The 20,561-nt window shown below is 35.1% G+C and overlaps 1 protein-coding gene across 1 annotated transcript in view; it reads right to left on the bottom strand.

Moving 5' to 3' along the window:
• The window catches only part of LOC128983199 (uncharacterized), a 149,003-nt gene that overhangs the window by 68,003 nt on the left and 60,439 nt on the right, over positions 1 to 20,561 (bottom strand). The window contains exons 9-10 of the mRNA XM_054402397.1: positions 16,653 to 16,687; positions 3,192 to 3,353 (exon numbers count right to left, since the gene is read on the bottom strand). Coding sequence (XP_054258372.1) covers positions 3,192 to 3,353; positions 16,653 to 16,687 — 197 coding nt within the window. The remainder of the gene's footprint in view (positions 1 to 3,191; positions 3,354 to 16,652; positions 16,688 to 20,561) is intronic.

The following is a 20,561-nucleotide window of genomic DNA, read 5'->3' as shown; positions in this document are numbered from 1 at the left end:
CAAAAAAACTGGGACCCTTAATTATAATTATGGCTTTGACATTCCCTAGTTCTCAAAATTATCTTTCTTTCAACACAAAAATAATGAAAATCCGTCGACTGGTTGATTCAGAATGTGAAAAACCCCCATTTACGTTTTAATAATATATATGATAGTTTGGACAGGTTTCAACCCTTCCGAGGCGTAATACATTTACACAGTTGATGTGTAGACTACATTATAACTCATAAAATAGTTCTAAAATTAAATGGGTCTCCTTTTACAAACGTATATAATAACCAGAAATTTTCGGATCGTCCTTGCGTGTATTTCATGCCACAAATTTTGACGAAAGGCTTTTCATTACATAAACTATACCTATTTACAGTGTTGACCAAACAGTTGGCAAGAAGCATTAATAGATAAGCTATGTACCAAATATGATAATTTTAGCTATATTCTAATTATGACAAAACACGAAGTAACTAAAAGCGAGTTTTGTTGGTGTAGTAAGCGTTGCAGGAGGTCTACTTTACACTGAATCGACGTTAACTTTTATTGCTTTTGATCTTCCGGCACTGTTGACTCAGCGAAACTGAACTTGTATTTTACCGTATTTCGTTATATTAAAACTGCTGTTGCATTAGGTCAAATTCCCAATAAGTCAATTGCTTTAACATAGACCACGTTTTTAGCTCGGACTGTATTATTTGACTTACTGGGACTTTTGATCTACAGACACTGCAAACATTGTAGTTTTTGACCTAGCGGCACAGGTATAAATTATTTGATCTTCCGGGACTGTTGACTTCCAGCAACATTCCCGTATTAAGTATAGATAACCAAAAAGAAGACCTTGAATCAGTGTTGTATAGGGCTGGGACACTTAATGATCGTCGCCAATAGCTTACAATCAAGGTTTCCACTTAGTGACGGCGCTTCAATGGCGGTTGTGTAAAGTGTAAAGTAAAAAATCACAACTGCAGTGGGTGATTGTAACAGAGGTTTACTGATGATGCTAAGCTCGCTCTTCCAATGTGTCACTTTCTGTTTCTACTCACCGTGTGATGCAATGGCTGGACCAAATAGCCAAAAGGGGATATGGATCCCATCTCTTGTTTACGTACGCCTACCTATTTATTCCTAACAACCTTTTCGACGACGATCCTTGATACCGGTACTTTTCTATAAAATATGGCCTATCTACTTAAGAAATAAAATTACAAATGTCAAAAAACCCAACATTGTGTGATTTTTTGTCACTTTCCTTCTAATGTTAATAGATATACTAATCATTGTTTAGAGAATACGTAGTCTATTAAATAACAAAAAGTTGTTTGGATAAGGTTGTTTTTTTTTTCTTTTTTTTAACTGACACCGATAAGTTTACATTAAAAGCTATAATTTTTTATGAGAAAATTCAAAACCAAGAGATCAATAACCTCGGGACTAGATAAATGCATTTAATTGGTCGGATGTACTATAATTCTTAACTGTAAACGTTGGTTTTTGGTACTAGTTCTTTTCCTTAGAACCGTTGGTAGCTGCAAGAATCATTTTTACGTACGAACATATAAATCTGTAATTTACAAATTAGTTATCGTTGGTGTTCCACCTTATTTATTAGAGCGGTATTCAATTTAATTGATGTCTTAACTGTATAAGTTTTGCTTTTTCTGTCTGGATTCCAAAATCTTAGCTAACCCGGTATGCTAAGAAAATGATAACCCATTTGAGTAAAACATTTGTTGAGCAAACCATCATGAATAGTTTACGGCTTTACGTTGTTTATGTATCAAAAGTTCGTGGCCTATTTTGGTAATTTTTATTCTAAATTACCAATCTAAATCGTCTATGTACTTCATTTTATATAGTAAGCCGTCATTTCGACAGCATTTCGGGTCATCTTCGGTCTAAGCAAATATAAATTGTTATGAAAAAAATTTGATGACATTAATAGAGATTTCCAATACTAATTTTATATGTACTTTGTTATGCTTAAAGCGTAGCAAATTCCTTAATTAAATTCTGTATTTTTGTGTGTATGTCTGTTGGTAACGCATTAATGTCCTATTTCTCAGTGTTTCACGGAATGGACAAGAGCACCTTTGATAATGAAAATGTCAACGGGAATAAAGTGTTAAATGGTAAGGTTGAGGTAGTTCTTTAAATACGTTTAATCATTGTAGAAATTAACTTTCAATTATAGGCCTACCTTAGGGCTATGCCTCATGGAACTATAAAGCATTTTTTAGTTTGATTATTGGATTTAACATATGGACCAACACGATCCGGGTGAGATTTAATTACGAAGCATTTATTTTGGCTTGAACTGTCAGATACTGTATTTTGCGAAGGTTTATATATAATAGTTTTGCCAGCATATCTGCAAACATGGAAACCAACTGTTTTTCTTAATATAAGAAGGTTTCAACTGACTACTATAAGATCCCCGTTCGTAGAACGAGCACACAGCTAGTCACAAATATTTCAAATGATTCGCACAAAACACTTGTAATACACTTTCGTTTAGTTAGTGTGACCAATAAATTAATTGTGGATATTTACCTAGTTTTTTTTTTTTTAATGAAAATGAAAGATGTTTTTTTCTTTATTCCGCTTGACAATTCTCTTCGGCAAAAAGTCCAACTAACTCTTGCCACACCAACTTTTTTTAAACCAGATTTTTATATTTGTCGCATTGCATGTCCAAAATGCATCGTCTTTTTTGTACTTCTTCAATGAACAGTTCAGTGTCAAAGTTTTCTAGTTCAACAGCAGCTTGCATGGTCATTAAGCTAACAATACAAGCACATCAAATACAGCTACAGCTACAGCTACACTCTCTACACCAACACACAAAGAGCGATGTCCAACAGGTGAGTGTGCAGATGTCTGTGATAATAGTAGCAACAGCAGTTAACTGTGGCGGCTACCGCCCTCGTGTGTACGCTCTCATGCCTACTCTAGTAACTCCAACCATGCGGGAGCCACGGGGGACGAAGGGAAATCTTAATCTACAACCGCACCGATTTATTGTGGTTGATTGAAAGTGGGCGGTTGCAACCGTCCTCATGGAGTACAAGGGCCTCACCCATGATAAAGGTTGTTGACAAGCTACTGGGATAAAATATGTGTTAGATTGCTGATAGCGATAATTGATAATTGTATTAATAATTGATCGAGGCACACTAACAATTTAACAAACTTACCTGTTTTGTAACTTCATTTTTCTTCTTGGGTTTGTCTTTTGATGAGCTTGATTTTTTCTCTGATTCAATTGGCGTGTTTGTTTTTTTTCCTCTAGCGGGTGGTGTTTTTTTCTTTTCAACAACTTTTTTGTTACGAAGAGTCATTGATTCATTGAAAACTGACTGAAATGAAAGTTAGGGTTAATTTTATATACTGCAGCACTAAAATGAGTTAACATAGACAATTTGTAATTGAAAATATTTTTAAACATCTCCTATCCTAACTATTAATTAAAATCACTTAGAGTTTATTAAATTCAAAGCTAAACTGTACTTAAGTATCCATCATTATAACTAATAAGATTAGAGTGTGTAAACAGTTTAATATAAAAAGTACCTGGAGACCGAGCTTTGCTCGGGGAAAATCATTAGTTTACTCTGAAAGTAGCCTTAATATTGCAGATACATAAATCCATTCCCAAACTCCATACAGCTTGCCTTTACTACTTCCTTCACCACTCCCTACGTCGTTGATCTGTTTCCCTCCATTCGCATTGCATGTTAGGATTGTGAATACCCTTACTAATCGTTATTAACAGTTCCCACACTCCGGACAGCTCGCCTTGACTACTTCCTTCACTACTTCCTACGTAGCGGACCTGTATTCCTCCCTTCCCATAGCATTTTAGGATTCCAAATACCTTAATATAATCGTCATAAACAGTTCCCACACTCCGGACTATTCGCCTTGACTACTTCCCTCACCACTTCCTACGTCGCTGACCTGTTTTCCTCCCTTCCCATCCAGTTCTCACACTCCAGACAACTCGCCTTGACTACTTCCTCTCCACTTCCCACGTCACGGACCTGTTTCCCTCCCTTTCCATAGCATTTTAGGATTGCCCATACCCTTATCTAATCGTCATAATCAGTTCTTACACTCCGGACAGCTCGCCTTTACTACTTCCTTCACCACTTCCCACGTCACAGACCTGTCACTCTCCCTTCCTATAGCATTTTAGGATTCCAGATAGGCTACCTTAATCTAATCGTCATAAACAGATCCCACACTTCGCACTGCTAGCCTTTACTAGGCCTACAATGTATTGAGTAATCTTCAGTATAATCTTTGATCAATAGTAACAAGTGATGTTTTTCCTTTTGTACTGTATTTGTAATTTGCTAGTATACTGTGGGTAGTTGGCTTATAATGAACACATGCTTCAACTTCAAGTATTTTGTTTACTTTTCCTTGTTATTTAATTCAACCAACATGGTTACTTAGCAACCCATAAGACTAATGTAAAAAAAATATGACTTTCAGTTTCGTTTTTCTACGTAATTAGATTTTTGTTGGGAGTTCTAACTGCATGAAGCTCGTTTTTAGGCCAAAAATAAACTATTTACAAGATTTGAAGAAAATCGTCGGAGCCGTTTTCGAGATCTTTCTGCAAGCAAGCAAGCAAGCAAGCAAGCAAGCATACATACAAGCAAACATTGCTTGTATTAGAGTATAGGATAGGATATCACTGCCATAGCTAACCTGCAACCTATGTGAATTTCCATTTGCCTGATTGGATTTTCACTAAAATATCTCCTTATTCCTACTAATCATACTATATATTCTATATATATTATAATTTCTAAAATACTTTTTTTTGTCTGTAGGCCACGACTTCTTTAATTCCTCACCAATTTATATAAATAAGGTGTAATTTTAAAGCTTTTTATACCCACTACACCCGAAAAATAAACAAATCACTCATTTTTCAGTATAGTTTTTTGTAAAAAGTTGAATATTTAAGGTTTTCAGAATTTTTCACCGAAACAAATATTATACTTAAACATAATATATAAGGTACCAAATAGAAACTCTCCTGGTTATTTTGGTGGTAGAACCACACTGATCGGTAAAAGAATCACAGAGAAATTGGTGAACATACATAGAAAAAAAAAAAACATCGCCACAAACAAATTGAGAACCTCCTCCTTTTGTTGGTAGTGGGGAAGTCGGTTAAAAACTATCTATTATATAATTCTGCAAGTAATTTAGACTTGACAGGTTTATTTATGTTATTCGGTTGGCTGAAACATGTGAATTAAATTAATCAAAACAAACAAATATTTACTTCTCAAATCCGATTGATTTGTTTTTACTTCATCCATGACGACCAACACCAACATACTTAGTGTCGGGGATAAGGCCTCTTTTATGCACGACGTTTTCGGTCGGTCGGAATCGATGTCCCTTTTATGCAGTTTCTCCGCTGAGCGGAATCCGCTGTTTTTTTATGATGCCCGTGGTGGGGGTTGTCAGTGTTGCCAACTTTGGTTCCTTTGGCCATCATCAGTGATAGTGAACCAAGATGGATTCTTGTTTATTGGCTTATTTATACCTATTTGTGCTTAAGAATAATAGACGCCGGCAAAGGAGTTGTGGGCTGTACGTACACCCAGTGAATGAAAGGTTTAGGGCTGTCCTTTTGTACAAAAATTCCCATATCAATCCCGGGTGATACCTTTGATACAAAAATCCCCATGTCAGTCCCGGGAATACAAAAGTCATGAAATGAAATGAAATGAAATATTACTTTACTATCACGAAACATTTCACAGATCCAGCGTTAGCTGGTGAAACAGGTGATATTGTCAGAGATCTTAAACACTACATAATAAAACTAAAATCTACATAGCTTAAACTAAAAAACATTTACTTATCATTTAAATAATCGGATAATTTTTCTGTAAAAGGTATTGTTTGAAATCATTAGTCATATTATTCCTACGAAACAGTAAGGCTGTACCTACTATTCCGCGGATTTAAACAAACATGTAATTTTCGCCCAGTACATTTTTTCCCAATTACACCTCTTAATTGGAACTCTTTAATTTATTACAATGAATAATGATAATCTATTTACAATGATTAGGCGATTTTGATACTGTGGATGGCAGAGAGAGCGTGAGGTATGTTGACAGTGCTACATTTCGCCCGACTGAAAACGCAGTTGCATAAAAGGGTTCCATTTGAACCTATGTAAAAACACGCTCCGACGGAATGCCCGATAGATTCTGGTAGATTCCGCCCGACGGAAGACGTTGTGCATAAAAGAGACCTATAAGTTTAGACACTCGAGTTTGGAAAACTTGGTTGGTACAGAAAAGTAACCAAACTACTTAGAAAAACACAGAGTATGTCTAAATTTCCGTGGTTTTATACTACTTATTCCTGTGAAAAAAAAAATGTTTAGCTCGTTTAGAAATCATTTTATGACAGTCGGAAGGTAAAAACCTGTTTTCAGACTATCAAGAACCATCTTATGACTTTGACAATTTACACAATATAAACTGAATGTCAGAAATTCATCAAACTTTAATACAATATAGATACGATACATATATAGTGTGGGTTTTAAATGAGTTCCCCTCACTACTTTTTTCAACATTTCTTAAGATATCAACTCCGGACCACGTCAGATCATGGTAGAGTAGTAAGTACTTCATTTTGGCTGGGTATACATTTTTGGCCACCATCTTGGATCCGCCATATTAGATACAAAGTTTGTTTTTCAAATGTAAAGGTAGGGTTGTGACCCAACATTTCAAACTAAAATTTTACGCTGATTACAATGCCACAATTCGTTTTTAAAAATCTTGATCCATTCTAAAGTTATGAGGACTTTTTATAACATTATTTTTAGCCCATTTTGATTTTAGCATAGTGCATTTACAAACTAAGACCATGATCTCAAAATAGTGCTAGATAAAGATAAGTACACACCACCATTCATTGTCGACCTATTTTCACTTGGTTATGTCGGATGTATTGTTTTCTGCGGCCATCTTGGATCCGCCATTTTGAAATGTGATAAATTATTTTAAATATGATGGTGTCCCCATCATTTTGAACTACTTTTTTTATGCTAAACTCAATGCAGCAATCCGTTTTTCATTTTGAAATTTGATTTTACAGCCATATTACAAAGACTCTGGTTATTGATCCAGGCAGTGCTGCTACCTTTGGGTGTTTCAGTGAACTATGTCCACTTTCGGGGTAACGCAGAACAATCACCACTGCTCTTTTGTGAATCGTCTTACTGAGATATTTCAATGCCAATAGCGATCGCTGATTCAGTAGCGCGCCGGGGCTCCGCCCGCAGTTTAGGGAGCACCATAGTAAAGGTTTTCAGCAGTCAACGTGTTAAAAGATACGTCAACATGAGAGTGATTGTAATATATTCCAATAACCTGTCTTATTAACATTTATCTAAAACAGCTGTAAAATGTTATGTTTATATTTTTTTTCCTATGATAATAAAAATACTGTTTGGTTCTAACATTTAAAAGAATTATTTTTATTAGTGAAATATGTTTTAGTGGCGACGAGGACGGGATTTTTAATGACTCATACACTTTTCTACAGGATAAACATTGAAATTACCATACTATCATGACTGAAGACCTTTCAACAATTTTATCAATGTTTGTTCAACAGCAGGCTATACTTTTGAACAAGTTTAATGAAATCACTCAAACCCATGCACAGAATCCAAAACCTTCAACACCCCAGAACGGAATCACATCATTCAATTTTGATTCATTTGATGAAAATCTTGAAGATTTCAATTCATACAGACAACGACTTGAAAATTACTTTCATTTGAAAAACATTACAGGAAACGAAGATGAAGTACAACAAATCAAAGCACGAATATTGATCAATTGTATTGGACCAAAACATTATCAACTACTAGGTAGTCTTGTATCTCCAGACCTACCATCAAACAAAAGCTACGACGAATTGATTAAAATAGCTGAAAAACATTTATGTCCAAAACACAATGTTTTTGTGCTACAACATACTTTTCTATCACGTGTTCAAAGTCCGACAGAGTCCATATCTGAGTTTGTAGCTGCACTAAGAAGACTTACATTCACATGCAATTTCAACTGCCCTTCTTGTGAATCTTCAGTGGTCGATTTGTTTTTACGTGCACAATTCATTCGAGGATTACGAGATGAAACAATCAGTGAAAAGATTCTTCAGCATCCAGAATTGACTTTTGAAGGTGCGTATGAACAGGCTCTGACTCTTGAAGCATCAAAAAAGGGTTGCAAAACATTTCATGGAACTGATTCAATAAACAAAGTTTCAAAAGTTTTTCGTACAAAAAACTATGATTGTGATAACACATCAACAAAACAAAGTCAAAATAATCAAAAGAAGTTTTATGAGCGCCTTGGAATTTCAGGACTATGTGTGCGTTGTGGTGAGAGTAACCACATGGCCAAATCATGCAAACGGGAAGTTGACACCTTATTTTGCAGTCTATGCCATAAACGTGGTCATGTTTCTAAGGTTTGTATATCAAGTTTGACAAAATCAAATTATCGCAAGGTAAATGCAATATCACATCAGTCCTAAAGATGAAACGGATCTTAACTTTTCTATTGGAAGAATTGTTCCTGTCTGTATTACGTCCACTACTTCACCAACAGAGAAATTTACGACAACACTAAACATTGAAACTGGTAAGCTTACGTTTGAAATCGACACTGGAAGTCCAGTAACAATAATTACTTACAAAGACCTTCAACAAGTTTGTCCCAACAGAACTCTTCAGCCAACGTAAACTAAATTTAAAACAGTTACAGGTGAAATCTTTAAACCTCTGGGTGTTGCCAAAGTTGAGGTATGGTACAACAACAAATCTATAGACCTGAACTTGTTTGTTGTGGATAACTTAATTAATCCATTATTAGGACGTGATTGGTTGCGAATTCTGAAAATTCCCCTAGATTCTGAACTATCCATTCATAAATGTACTACTTTAGATTGTTCTAAGCTTAAAATGGAAGTTCTTAACAAATATTCAGAACTATTCGAGGAAAAGATTGGCGAGGCCCCATATGTCTGCATTAACTCTTAAAGATAATGCTCGTCCAATATTTCTAAAGCCAAGGATAGTTCCTTTTGCACTTCGAGATGAGGTTGAAGCTGAATTAGATCGTTTGGAAAATCAAAACATTATTGAAAAATTGGACAATGCACAATGGGGATGTCCTCTAGTGGTCGTTCCAAAGCCAGACGGGAAAGTGAGGCTATGCTTTGACTATAAGTGTACCATTAATTCACAGCTTGAAGACACAAGATATCCTATACCAGTCATAGATGAAATCCTTGGTAACATAAGGGGTGGTAATTATTTTTGTCTGCTGGACATCCACAAAGCGTACTTACATATTCCTGTGGACAAAGAGAGTCAGAAGCTACAAGCAATATCTACTCATCGATGAACCTATTTAATGAAAAGGTTATCTTTTGGCATTAAAACGGCCCCAAGTGAATTTGCCAAGTTCATTGACACAGTGCTACAAGGACTTGAATGCACCCTCGCTTATTTCGATGACATTATAATTTGGGGTTCCACCGTAGAAGAATGTAACAAAAGGTTACATGCTTGTTTGTCTCGTCTAGAAAAGTTCAATTTGCATGTCAACAAAGACAAAAGTCGATTTTTTGATAAGGAAATAACATATCTTGGTCACAAAATCAGCAAGCAAGGAATTCAAAAGAGCCCGGAGAAAGTGAAAGCTATTCTTAATACCCCTAATCCTACAAATTTAGATGAGGTAAGAACATTCATTGGTTATGTTTCATACTATTCTAAGTTTATTCCTAATGTATCAACCACTATGCATCCAATTTACCAACTCCTCAAAAGGAAAAATGGACGTTTTCAGTGGACAGAAGATTGTGAAAGAGCTGCAAATAAAATCAAGGCAGCGATTGCAAGTGATGATGTTCTAATTGGCTATAACCCATCATTGCCACTTGTTTTGGCAACTGATGCAAGTCCTGTAGGGATTTCAGCAGTTTTATCACATGTAATTAACGGTACAGAATGTCCAATATTTTTTGCATCTCGAACACTGACAAATACTGAGAAAAATTAATCTCAACTTGACAGAGAAGCAACAGCTATCTACTGGGCCTTTTTGAAATTCTATCCATAAATTTATGGTAGGAAGTTTTCACTTGTGACCGACAACAAACCCCTGACTCACATTTTCAGTTCAAATTCTAAATTGCCAGTCATAACAGCTTCCAGATTGCTTCGATATTCTATGTTCTTGAACGGTTTCAACTTTGACATTATTTTAAGGCGTTCAGCAGACCATGCCAATGCTGATTATTTGTCGAGATTTCCACTACCATCTCCACAAACAGTTGTTGATGAGAATTTCACTATTTATAACCTAACCTTAAATAATATTTCAAGTGGGATAGTCACTTATAAAAATGTACTAGAAGAAACTGACAAGGATCCAGAACTTGTTTCTTTGAAACAATCCTTACAAAATGGAACCTGCAAATCCCTTGAATACAGCCTTCATGAAGGAATAATTTTCGAGGGGACAGAGTTGTCATTCCAAAACCTCTGCAACGGTATATCCTTCATGAATTACACAGGACACATCAAGGCATTGTTCGTATGAAATCACTAGCCCGAAGGTACTGTTACTGGAAATTGATTGACAAGGACATTGAAGCTGTTGCAAAATCTTGCAGAGCATGTGCAGACATACAAAACAACCAAATGAAAGCTCCCGCTCACCCCTGGGAACCTCCGAAGAGCAACTGGGAGCGTATACACATTGTGATTATGCTGGCCCCTTCCTTGGACATCATTTCTTGATTGTGGTAGACAGTTTATCAAAATGGCCTGAGGTGGCCATATGCAGGTCGGCACCAACTACAGATTCAACAATTGTGCATCTCCGGGAAATCTTCAGCCGGAATGGACTTCCAGTAACAATTGTAAGTGACAATGCTTCAATTTTCACCTCTGATTCTTTTCAAGCATTCTTGTTTCGAAATGGTATACAACACAAGACGATTGCACCTGGCCATCCAGCTACCAACGGCCAGGCTGAACGTTTCGTACAGACATTCAAGAACAAATTGAAAACAGTAATTTGTGATCCAGGAACATTACATTCCAAAGTCCAGGAAGCTCTCTTTTACTATCGAGCAACACCTTTTGGAAATGAAGACAAATCACCCGCAGAAAAATTTATGCAAAGACGTTTTCGCACAAAACTAGACCTGTTAAAGATGACCCCGCACAAAGAAAGCGAAACTCTAACCAGCCCACAATTACCCCAGTCTCTTAGACTATTTCCCGGAGAACGAGTCCAAGTTAGACATTATAGTAGTGGAATCCAATCTACTAAATGGAATTACGGCACGATTAAAAAAACATTAGGCCGCTTACTTAGTGATGCTTGACAATTGGGTGGTTGTGAGACGACATATTGAGCAGCTGAGGAAATCCCAAGTTCCTTATTGTAATAAAACACAAGTAGAACAACTGCAACCAAAACCCACACAGCAAGTAAAGACTCAACAGAAGACTAATGTAGAAGAAGAGTCCTTCATTATCCAGTGCAGGAATCTGCCGAATCAGGCGCCACAAGTACACTTTGATGATGAAAATGAGCATGCGCCACAAGTGCACCTTGATGATGAAAATGAGCATACTCGGCAGCAACAAGTTGAACCTCATCCAGTTGATCCTCTTCCACAAGTCGAACCAAAAAGGTCTACAAGGACCCGTCGGCCAGTTGTTAGATTAAACTTGTGAATTGTGTGGTCTGTCTGTTGTGTGGGGAAGACTGTAATATATTCCAATAACCTGTCTTATTAACATTTATCTAAAACAGCTGTAAAATGTTATGTTTACATTTTTTTCCTATGATAATAAAAATACTGTTTGGTTCTAACATTTAAAAGAATCATTTTTATTACTGAAATATGTTTTAGTGATACTACATGAGATCATAGCCGAGTAATACATCTGCACATAACTGAGGCAAAATTGACAACTTAAAACCATTGTACGTATGATCTTGAATATGTAAGTCTACTAATACGTAGCCTAATACTTTAGACGTCAAAGTTGTAGTAGCCATAGAAACCTGGCCACTTCCAGGTATTACTTTAATTCCGTGTTTTAAAACAAAATCATGATTTATGTAGCTATCAGAACTACCAGTATCAATTAAAGAGTTAGCATGTCTACCATTTACTCTGGCTGAGATGACAGCTTTTGACAAGTAAGCAGGTCCAGTGGCAGTAATATTAGCTGTGAAAAGCAGACACTTTATTGTTTTGACTAAATTTTTGTTTACCTTTGAGAAGTGACCTTTTTTACCACAACAATGTAAAGTGACATCTTTTGCTGGACATACTGAATGAGGATGACGCTGTGGTCACAGAAGAAGCACCCAGACTAAGCAGCAGCTAACATTTTTGAACTTTCTGACTGAATTACATTTTCTTCCTCCTTTATACTTTGACTTGCCTTAGGAATTGCATTTAGTACTTCACTAATAGTATGATTTCTGTATTTATCATAAACTTGGGCATTATTCTGAGCCATTTCTAGAGCTAGAGATTGATTAATAGCATCTTGAAGTTCTAATTGTTTGCTTTCCAAGAGCCGTTGTCGAATAGTTAACCATTTATGAATGCATCTCGTATATAGGCGCGTCGGTTTTGTTCTGAAGTTACAGATTTGAATTCACAGTCTTTACTTAATGACTTCAAAGCTTGGACATATTGTTGAATGTTTTCATTTGAATTCTGTTTTCTTGTAGCTAGTTTGTGTCTTGCAAAAATTACGTTAGGAGATTTGCAATATATCACTTTTAATATCTTGATAACTTCTTCGTATTCAATGAATTCAAATGTCTTATAAGACATAGCATTGATTAGTACTTTCAAAACATCTTCATTTGAAACTTTAGCAATGTTAACATAGTTTTGGAAAGTTTTAATCCAGTGAGAAAATTCTTTTTTTGCTGTTGGAGAATCCGGATTGATATCTAGAAGTTGTGGTTTTAATATTTTCTCCATTTGATTTATTTTACTCAAATAAATTTTTGAAATAATGAATAAACCTTTTACAAATTCTAAGGCTTTATTTCAGTAAAACCAACATTACAGAATAACACAATTAAACAAGTTAAATTTGCATAGGAACCAGGACAGCTGATCAAAGTTGTAATATCAAGGATATTAGAAATGATGACAACAACCTCGGATAACCCCGGGGTTCGGGTAACCAGGGCTCGGATAGTTGAGAGTGTACTGTACTTATTAATTATTTACTAATGTTATCTGAATAGGAAATAAATCTGACAATTTGAAGGAAATATTAATAGAAATTCGGCCAGGTAAATGGAAATTCGCTTAGTCTGCAGGTTTACTGCGGAGGGGGTATTTATTAATACAATTCCAAATAAGAAATCAAATTCTAAATACTTACGGCTCTAAAAAATACAAAAAGTTTGTGATAAAAATTACGTACCACACAGATTTTTTAGAACTTTAATCTTTCAAGCAACTATCTCAGTTCAACAAAACTTAACTAATCAACCAAACAAGTTAACACAATGTATAACAGTTTTTAGTTAATTTATCTGTCTACAAAATTTAAAAAAAAATTCCCCTGACTTTCCACTTAAAAAAAAAATCCCTGACCTTATACCTGTTTCCTTGACTTAACCTGAATTTCCAGGTATGTCGGAACCCTGCATAAAATGAGGTTTGAACGTAAATGTTGATGCCAAGCAAACTTAAATATAGAAATGGTTTAGTATTTATTTGGTTTTAATGTTTTAACACGTTCGTTACCGAGCGTTGCATATATGCGACGCCCCGGTCATTGCCACAGACCGAGGTATACAATTTAATCTTACACATTTGCTGTTTGTCCTTTACTAGGTAGTTTGTTAAACAGCCTAACACTCATGACTTTAAATGATTTTGAGGTTTTACTAAGCCTAAATCTATCAATAAATATTTTGTGACTTGTCCTGGTAAAGGGGTCATGGACCTGATTTGACAGCGTAAGATTTTTATAATTACGTTTCACATAGACTAGACAAATAAGGAGTGGTTAACAGTACACCCAGACCACAGGTGAAAACCTGTGAAACAGCGATCATTTACATTGTACTGCAATCGTGTTTGTAAGTAATATATTCTTGCTTTTTTATATTTTGTATAATAACCTTTTGTAATGTTGCATATTTGCGACGCCCGGTCTATAGCAAAGACAATAGTTAAATAAAATCACAATATTTTTCTTGAAATAGCACAAACGCCGAACATACATGACAATTCATTTTTGTTTATGTTTTTACTTAGGTGAAAGTAAGTAATAAAAACAGATTTTTTAAGAACTGTTTATAACTGAACAAATATAAAAGCTACATAGGATAATGCAGCATACATACAGCATCCTTATAAATAATTCTGTAAGACAAATTTTTTACCAGAAAATTGTGGACGTCTGGTAAGTCGCAGAAAAGTGAGAGAGGTCTTAAATTAAAGGTATTGACCCCAGGGACTCGGAAAAAATTGCAGAATTCCCATAAAGTTACCAAAAAACGAGATATAACGTAAAATGTTCTCCATAATAATACCATTAGAAGCCAGTTGCTGCTGAATTTTGTTTACTTCAATACAGCTGATCGTGATTTAGCATCAAGCCAGTACGCAATGTTAACATTTGGATTACTTAATTGCCAGTCAATTCTGCAATATCTATATATATAAAAGGCAAAGCCCTCACTGACTGACTGACTGACTGACTGACTGACTGACTCACTCACTCATCACTAATTCTCCCACTTCCCATTTACCTAGGAGGCTGAAATTTGGTACACTGATTCTTTAGGCATTAAATAGGAAAACTAAGTTGTTTTTATTCTGATCGGACTCTCGGGCTCCACCCCAGTGGCTCTGGAGTTTCCCATGTTAACCTTATGAGTACTCATATTTAAATGGAATTAATTAATCTTAACAGCTGTTTCAATTAAACAAGTTGGTTCTGTTCTATGATGTGCAATACCATTAAAGTTACAAGGACTACCAACAAGGTGCAGCACTATTATTTATTTATTTTTTTTATTTATGACAACAGCTTATTTGCAACCAAAAGGTGAGTGAGCGTAGCGAACGAACTTCAACCAAGACGTGATTGAGCCATGCGAACGAGCTCACTTATGAAGTAAAACGGGGCAAAGCCCGCGAGTACAGCTAGTACTATATAAAACCAGTGATAGTACCCATAATAATTAAGACAGTTACGAATGTGGAAATAAATTATTTTACTGTAAAATTTTTCAAATTTGTGTATTTTTAACATTTAACATGAAATAACCACATTGACTAAATAATTAACAATTCAAGATTGGAGAACTTCTGCTTTGTTTTTATTTCAAAACATATGTTCCAGATTTATTCTACACTTTCTTTATTTTCAATTTTAGATTTATTGTAGTGTTTAATCAATATTTTGTATGATGTGGATGTGGAATAACCTAAACGGCTACTCTTAGAAAATAACCCAGGAATAAAGAAAAAAAAAATAGGTTTGTAGGCCTACAGTAAATATATATTTGTTGAGTAAGTAACTACTATGACAAGTTCAGACAAGTTCCAGTGGGAGGAAAAATAATATTGTTTGGAGATTTTAAACAGGTACCGTCTGTTGCTCGCAAAAGAGTTAAGAATCAGCCGATGATTAGGCCTAATTTGATAGGATATTATGTACCGTCAATCCCACCTTTAAAAGCAATACCACCACATAAACTTATACTAAATGTAGTTTTTTATGTTGATCAGAAAAGATCTAGGGTTAAGTTTGGTCAATGGGATGCCTTTACTTTACACTAATGTTGTTAAACCTTAACAAAAGGAGTATAAACTTAGAAATATTAACCAAAGCTACCTTAATAAACCAGTATTTATTCACAAACAATTATATGTTTGCTACCTTTAGCAGAGTCAAACCTATGTAGTGATTAAAATGATTTATTGAAAATAACACCAACAAAGACAAACAACAAACTGTTGTTTACACAAAAGATATGGCGTACAGGGCTATCTATTCGCACACATAGATAATATATTTCTTAGTTTGTTTGAATATTAGAATAATTTGTTTTATATTATTGAGCTTTTTAGGGACTTATGTCCCTATCCAAGCCACTAGTACATACATACAGTTATAAAAAACAGTTTTTCCAACTATCATATGACGTCACCAATCATCATATCCACAGACCACAACTGACGCAATTGTGCGACAGACATCGCTGTAGACCGCTGCAGAGAATTCAGGGCCTTCAAATAGACTGTTACAAAGATATAAACGTTTTGATAACATTGGAAAACTGATGCAAATATGCGATGTCAGTCTATTTTATAGTGACTAGCCGCCGCATGCGACTATGGAAAGAAACCAGCCGTCGCATAAGTGGGTTGCTGGTCCATATGAATGAAACATTTTGTACTATTGCGGTAGCGAACGTGTTAAACTAAATGTTGCCAAAGGAAAAATTGGTAGATAAACAGCTTGTGGAAACAACACAACTTAAGATGAAGTGTAAAATTCAATACCTTACCTCTGAAATCTCTTCTCCATTGGATAAGTCTTCACCTGAAATTTGAAAAATGTGATATAAATTTCAAGTATCACAATGAAACAATAAAAATGTCCTTATAAACTGTGAAACATCTTCATGAAGAACTGTGAACATTGGTTTCAATATAATCTATACAGTAGGATCTCATTAATCCGGCCCTATATGGCGATTAGTAGGGCCGGATTATGGAAAATGCCGGATTAGTGGAAATGCATCAGAAATTGAAGTGGTTTTACAATAAACAACATTTTTATTGTTTACAAAAACTATGATAACAATCATTTGAATTTCTGTACAGTATAGGCCTAATGAAATGTTGTTTAATGTATTATTGTGAAAAAGAAACAGTGATATGAAACAGCAAACAACCGTACAGTACAATATCAGACAATGAACAAAGATAATCACTAAATACTGAACGTGTACAAAATGAAAATTACAGAACTGTAGGCCTACTGTACACTTTACATGTAAGACCTACTTAAAACAACCGCAAAATAGTTTGTAATATTTTTCTGCTTCTTTGCATTAAAAGAAAGTTTTAAAACATTTTCCTGGAGCCTCTTTAGTGTCATAATATCGGAAGCCGAAGCACCGTTTTCTTCCGCCCAAGCTATTGCAGTTGCGTAGGCACAGAGCGCTGAATCCGTGTTGACTGTGTGTGCAGCTGCAGCTGTCGATGTACTGGCTCCGCCCACTCCGCCCTCCTCATCACCCTCCTCCACGTCACTGCCGTCTAGAACATCTTCGATGATCTCATCGTCTGTCATGATTTGACACTGCTCGTCGTCTGCACCGTCTAACCAGGCGGTAACATCGACTGATGTCAGATCTTCTGGATCGTCTACTAACTGTTCGGCTATTGCTTCTCTCAAGTCATTTAGCTCAGCATCTGTTATCACTGTCGTTTGAGGATTTGATTGTCTTCTGTAATCCTCTAATAAATCAAGAGAAGGCCACAACTTGGCCCATGAACAAACAATTGTTTTTGTTGCAAGTTTTTCCCATGCGCTTGCAAGATTAAAAACAACATCTTTCATGTTGGTTTCCTTCAGAGCTGTAACAACACTCCCCTCTTTTGACAAAACATTGTACAAAAGGGGTTTTCTATAATTTGTTTTTATAGTTTGGATCACATTTTGGTCCATGGGCTGGAGTATCGGAGGTACATTTGGGGGCAAAAATAAAGCAGTGCGAGGGCCTAAGTCTAATACCACGTATGAGGAAAATGCCTACTTTACAGGAGAGCAAAAAAACGTTGTAATTATTATGGTTTTACGAGAAACAGCTCATTACTTTATAGGAATGTACATGTAGTTATTAAATTTGATAAAACAAACCACTTCTTATGTTTATTTATTATTTAAAAAGAGTTATTATATAAAAAAGTAAGATACGAGGTATTGTATTAAACTTTTTTTAAATGTGCCAGTTGGAGGGTTAACTTACGTGGTATTGAAATTGGGTATACGAGTTATTAGAATTACCAATTTGTAAAATACGAGGTATTGCTAAATAAACACTAAGCATTTTTATTATAACAACTTTATTGTTATAACTACTATTTTATTGTATTGCAGAAAAAATTAGAGTATTAAATTATTCCTTAGCAAAAAAGTTAATACAATAATTTTTATAACAAGTTATAACGTATTTTTACAATAAGAATATTCCTCCTTCTAAAACCCCGTATCTTAACACTGATTTATGACAACGTATTACATAAATTGTAATAAAGCCACAAATAAACTAATTGCATATATACAAAACTGAGTTAATTCTATCTTATATTTACTACATTTTGAACACTGAAATTCTCTTTTTCACTATGAAACTGCATAACAATAACAGACCGGCACAGCTGACCACCTTTTGCACACTGTAAACAATACAAGATACGTGTTGCTAGAAGGAAGGTTTACCAATACTGCAAGATACGAGGTCTACATTTCCCATTTTTTTAAATTATTTCCAATTTTTATAGACTTACGAGGTTTTAGAATTAGGTGAGGGACAATGAAATCTATTTTTTTTACTATAGATCTCAAAACCCTATATTTTGAAGATACGTGGTATTAGACTTAGGCCCTCGAGTGATTTTTCCATCCCTACTTTTTAACTCATCCTCATCTGGAAGTCCAGGACAATTATCGAGCAACAAAAGGGCTTTTTGAAGCAGTTTCTGTGTTTTCAAAAACTTTTTTACCGATGGAACAAAAGTTTTATGAAACCATTCCGAAAAAAGAGTTTTTGTCATCCATCCCTTTGTCGAGTTTGTGTATTGTTATATATTCCAAATAATCTATCTTTTATTTAATATTGATCATATGACTGGAATAATTTCATATTGTAAATAATTCAATGTTTACATTTATTATTAAGAAATAAACATGTATCAAGAGTTGTGTTCATATATTTTGTATTATTTTTATATCTAATAATTTGGCGACGAGGAAGAAAATGACTGAAATACAAGACCTTATATCTACTTTGAACAGTTTTATGACAATAATGACACAACATACAAGTCAACAGACAGAACAGCCTAGATCAAAACATAGTACCAAGGACCTACTACAGAGCAATGCCTTGATGTTTGATGCTTATGATGAAAGTAAGGAAACGTTTGCTAAGCACTACAATCTGATCTGTAGTCTAACATCTCCAGACAAACCAGACTCAAAAACATATCAAGAATTACTGATATTACTAAATGAGCACCTAAGCCCAAAGAAGAACATACTTACAGAACAGCACAAATTCTTATCCCGTTTACAAGATGGAAATGAATCAATCACAAATTATGTCACAGTCCTCAAACAACTGGCTTGTTCAGCAGATTTCAAATCTGGGTGTAAAGAAGGATAATGTACAAAATCAGTTATAAACCTCATGCTCAGGGCTCAATTCATCAGAGGCTTATATGACTCGGACATCAGAGAAAAACTCTTACAACTGGGGGAAATATCATTTGACAAAGCCTTAGAAATCGCCTTGGCTATAGAGGCATCAAAACTTGACAACCAGATTTTATATACTAGTAATAACCAGAATGACATTCACAAAATAAGTAAAACAACAAAGATCAATATCGGCCCTAAGAATAAAAGTTTCTCAACAAAAAACCATTTCTCTAATGACTCAAGCAAAAAGAAAGACAGGAAAAACAAAAGGCTACAAAGACTGGGACTTTTAGATGTCTGTTTGCACTGTGGAAGGAATAACCACGAAACACAAAATTGCCGATTAATAGATGAACTAAATTGCAGGTATTGTCATAAAGATGGACACATAGAAAAGGTTTGCATAGCGAAACGAATACAGGAATTACAGTCTTCAGAGAAAAATGTAAAAAGAGTTGATGAAATTGATTCTGAATATGAATACGACGTTCAACGGATCATAAATGTATTGAAGAATGACGAAAGAGATTCAATTCAATTCAATATTTCTTTATTCATTGAAGCACAAAGTACATGAATAGTGTCATTCTCTTAAATGTTTTTATGTTAGACTTCGAGATGACAGAATGATGATTAACGTATCTCTAAATGGTAAACAGCAACGTTTTGAGTGTGATTCTGGAAGTCGTGTTAGCATAATAAATAATGATGACTTCAAGAAACTAGACTTACATGTTCCAGTTTGCAAAACAAGTGCTCTTTTTCGATCTTATACTGGACAAATTTTCAAACCAATAGGGGTCTGTACCCTAAGCATATCTTACGAAGGGAGATCTTGCAGAGAGGATCTATACATTGTAAATCTACCTAAAAACGCTATTCTTGGAAGGGATTGGATTCGAAAATTGAAAATTAACTTACACAATATTAATCTTGTTAATATGAAGAAACCAGAGGTTGATACCAACACTGTTGTCAAATCTAT

The sequence above is a fragment of the Macrosteles quadrilineatus genome, unplaced genomic scaffold (assembly GCF_028750875.1).
Source record: "Macrosteles quadrilineatus isolate MER2022 unplaced genomic scaffold, UCM_ALF_1.0 Scaffold_1__1_contigs__length_201487025, whole genome shotgun sequence".
Taxonomy (NCBI): Eukaryota; Metazoa; Arthropoda; class Insecta; order Hemiptera; family Cicadellidae; genus Macrosteles; species Macrosteles quadrilineatus.
Note: the sequence above shows the minus strand (reverse complement) of the source record. Positions and strands in the feature narration are given on the sequence as shown.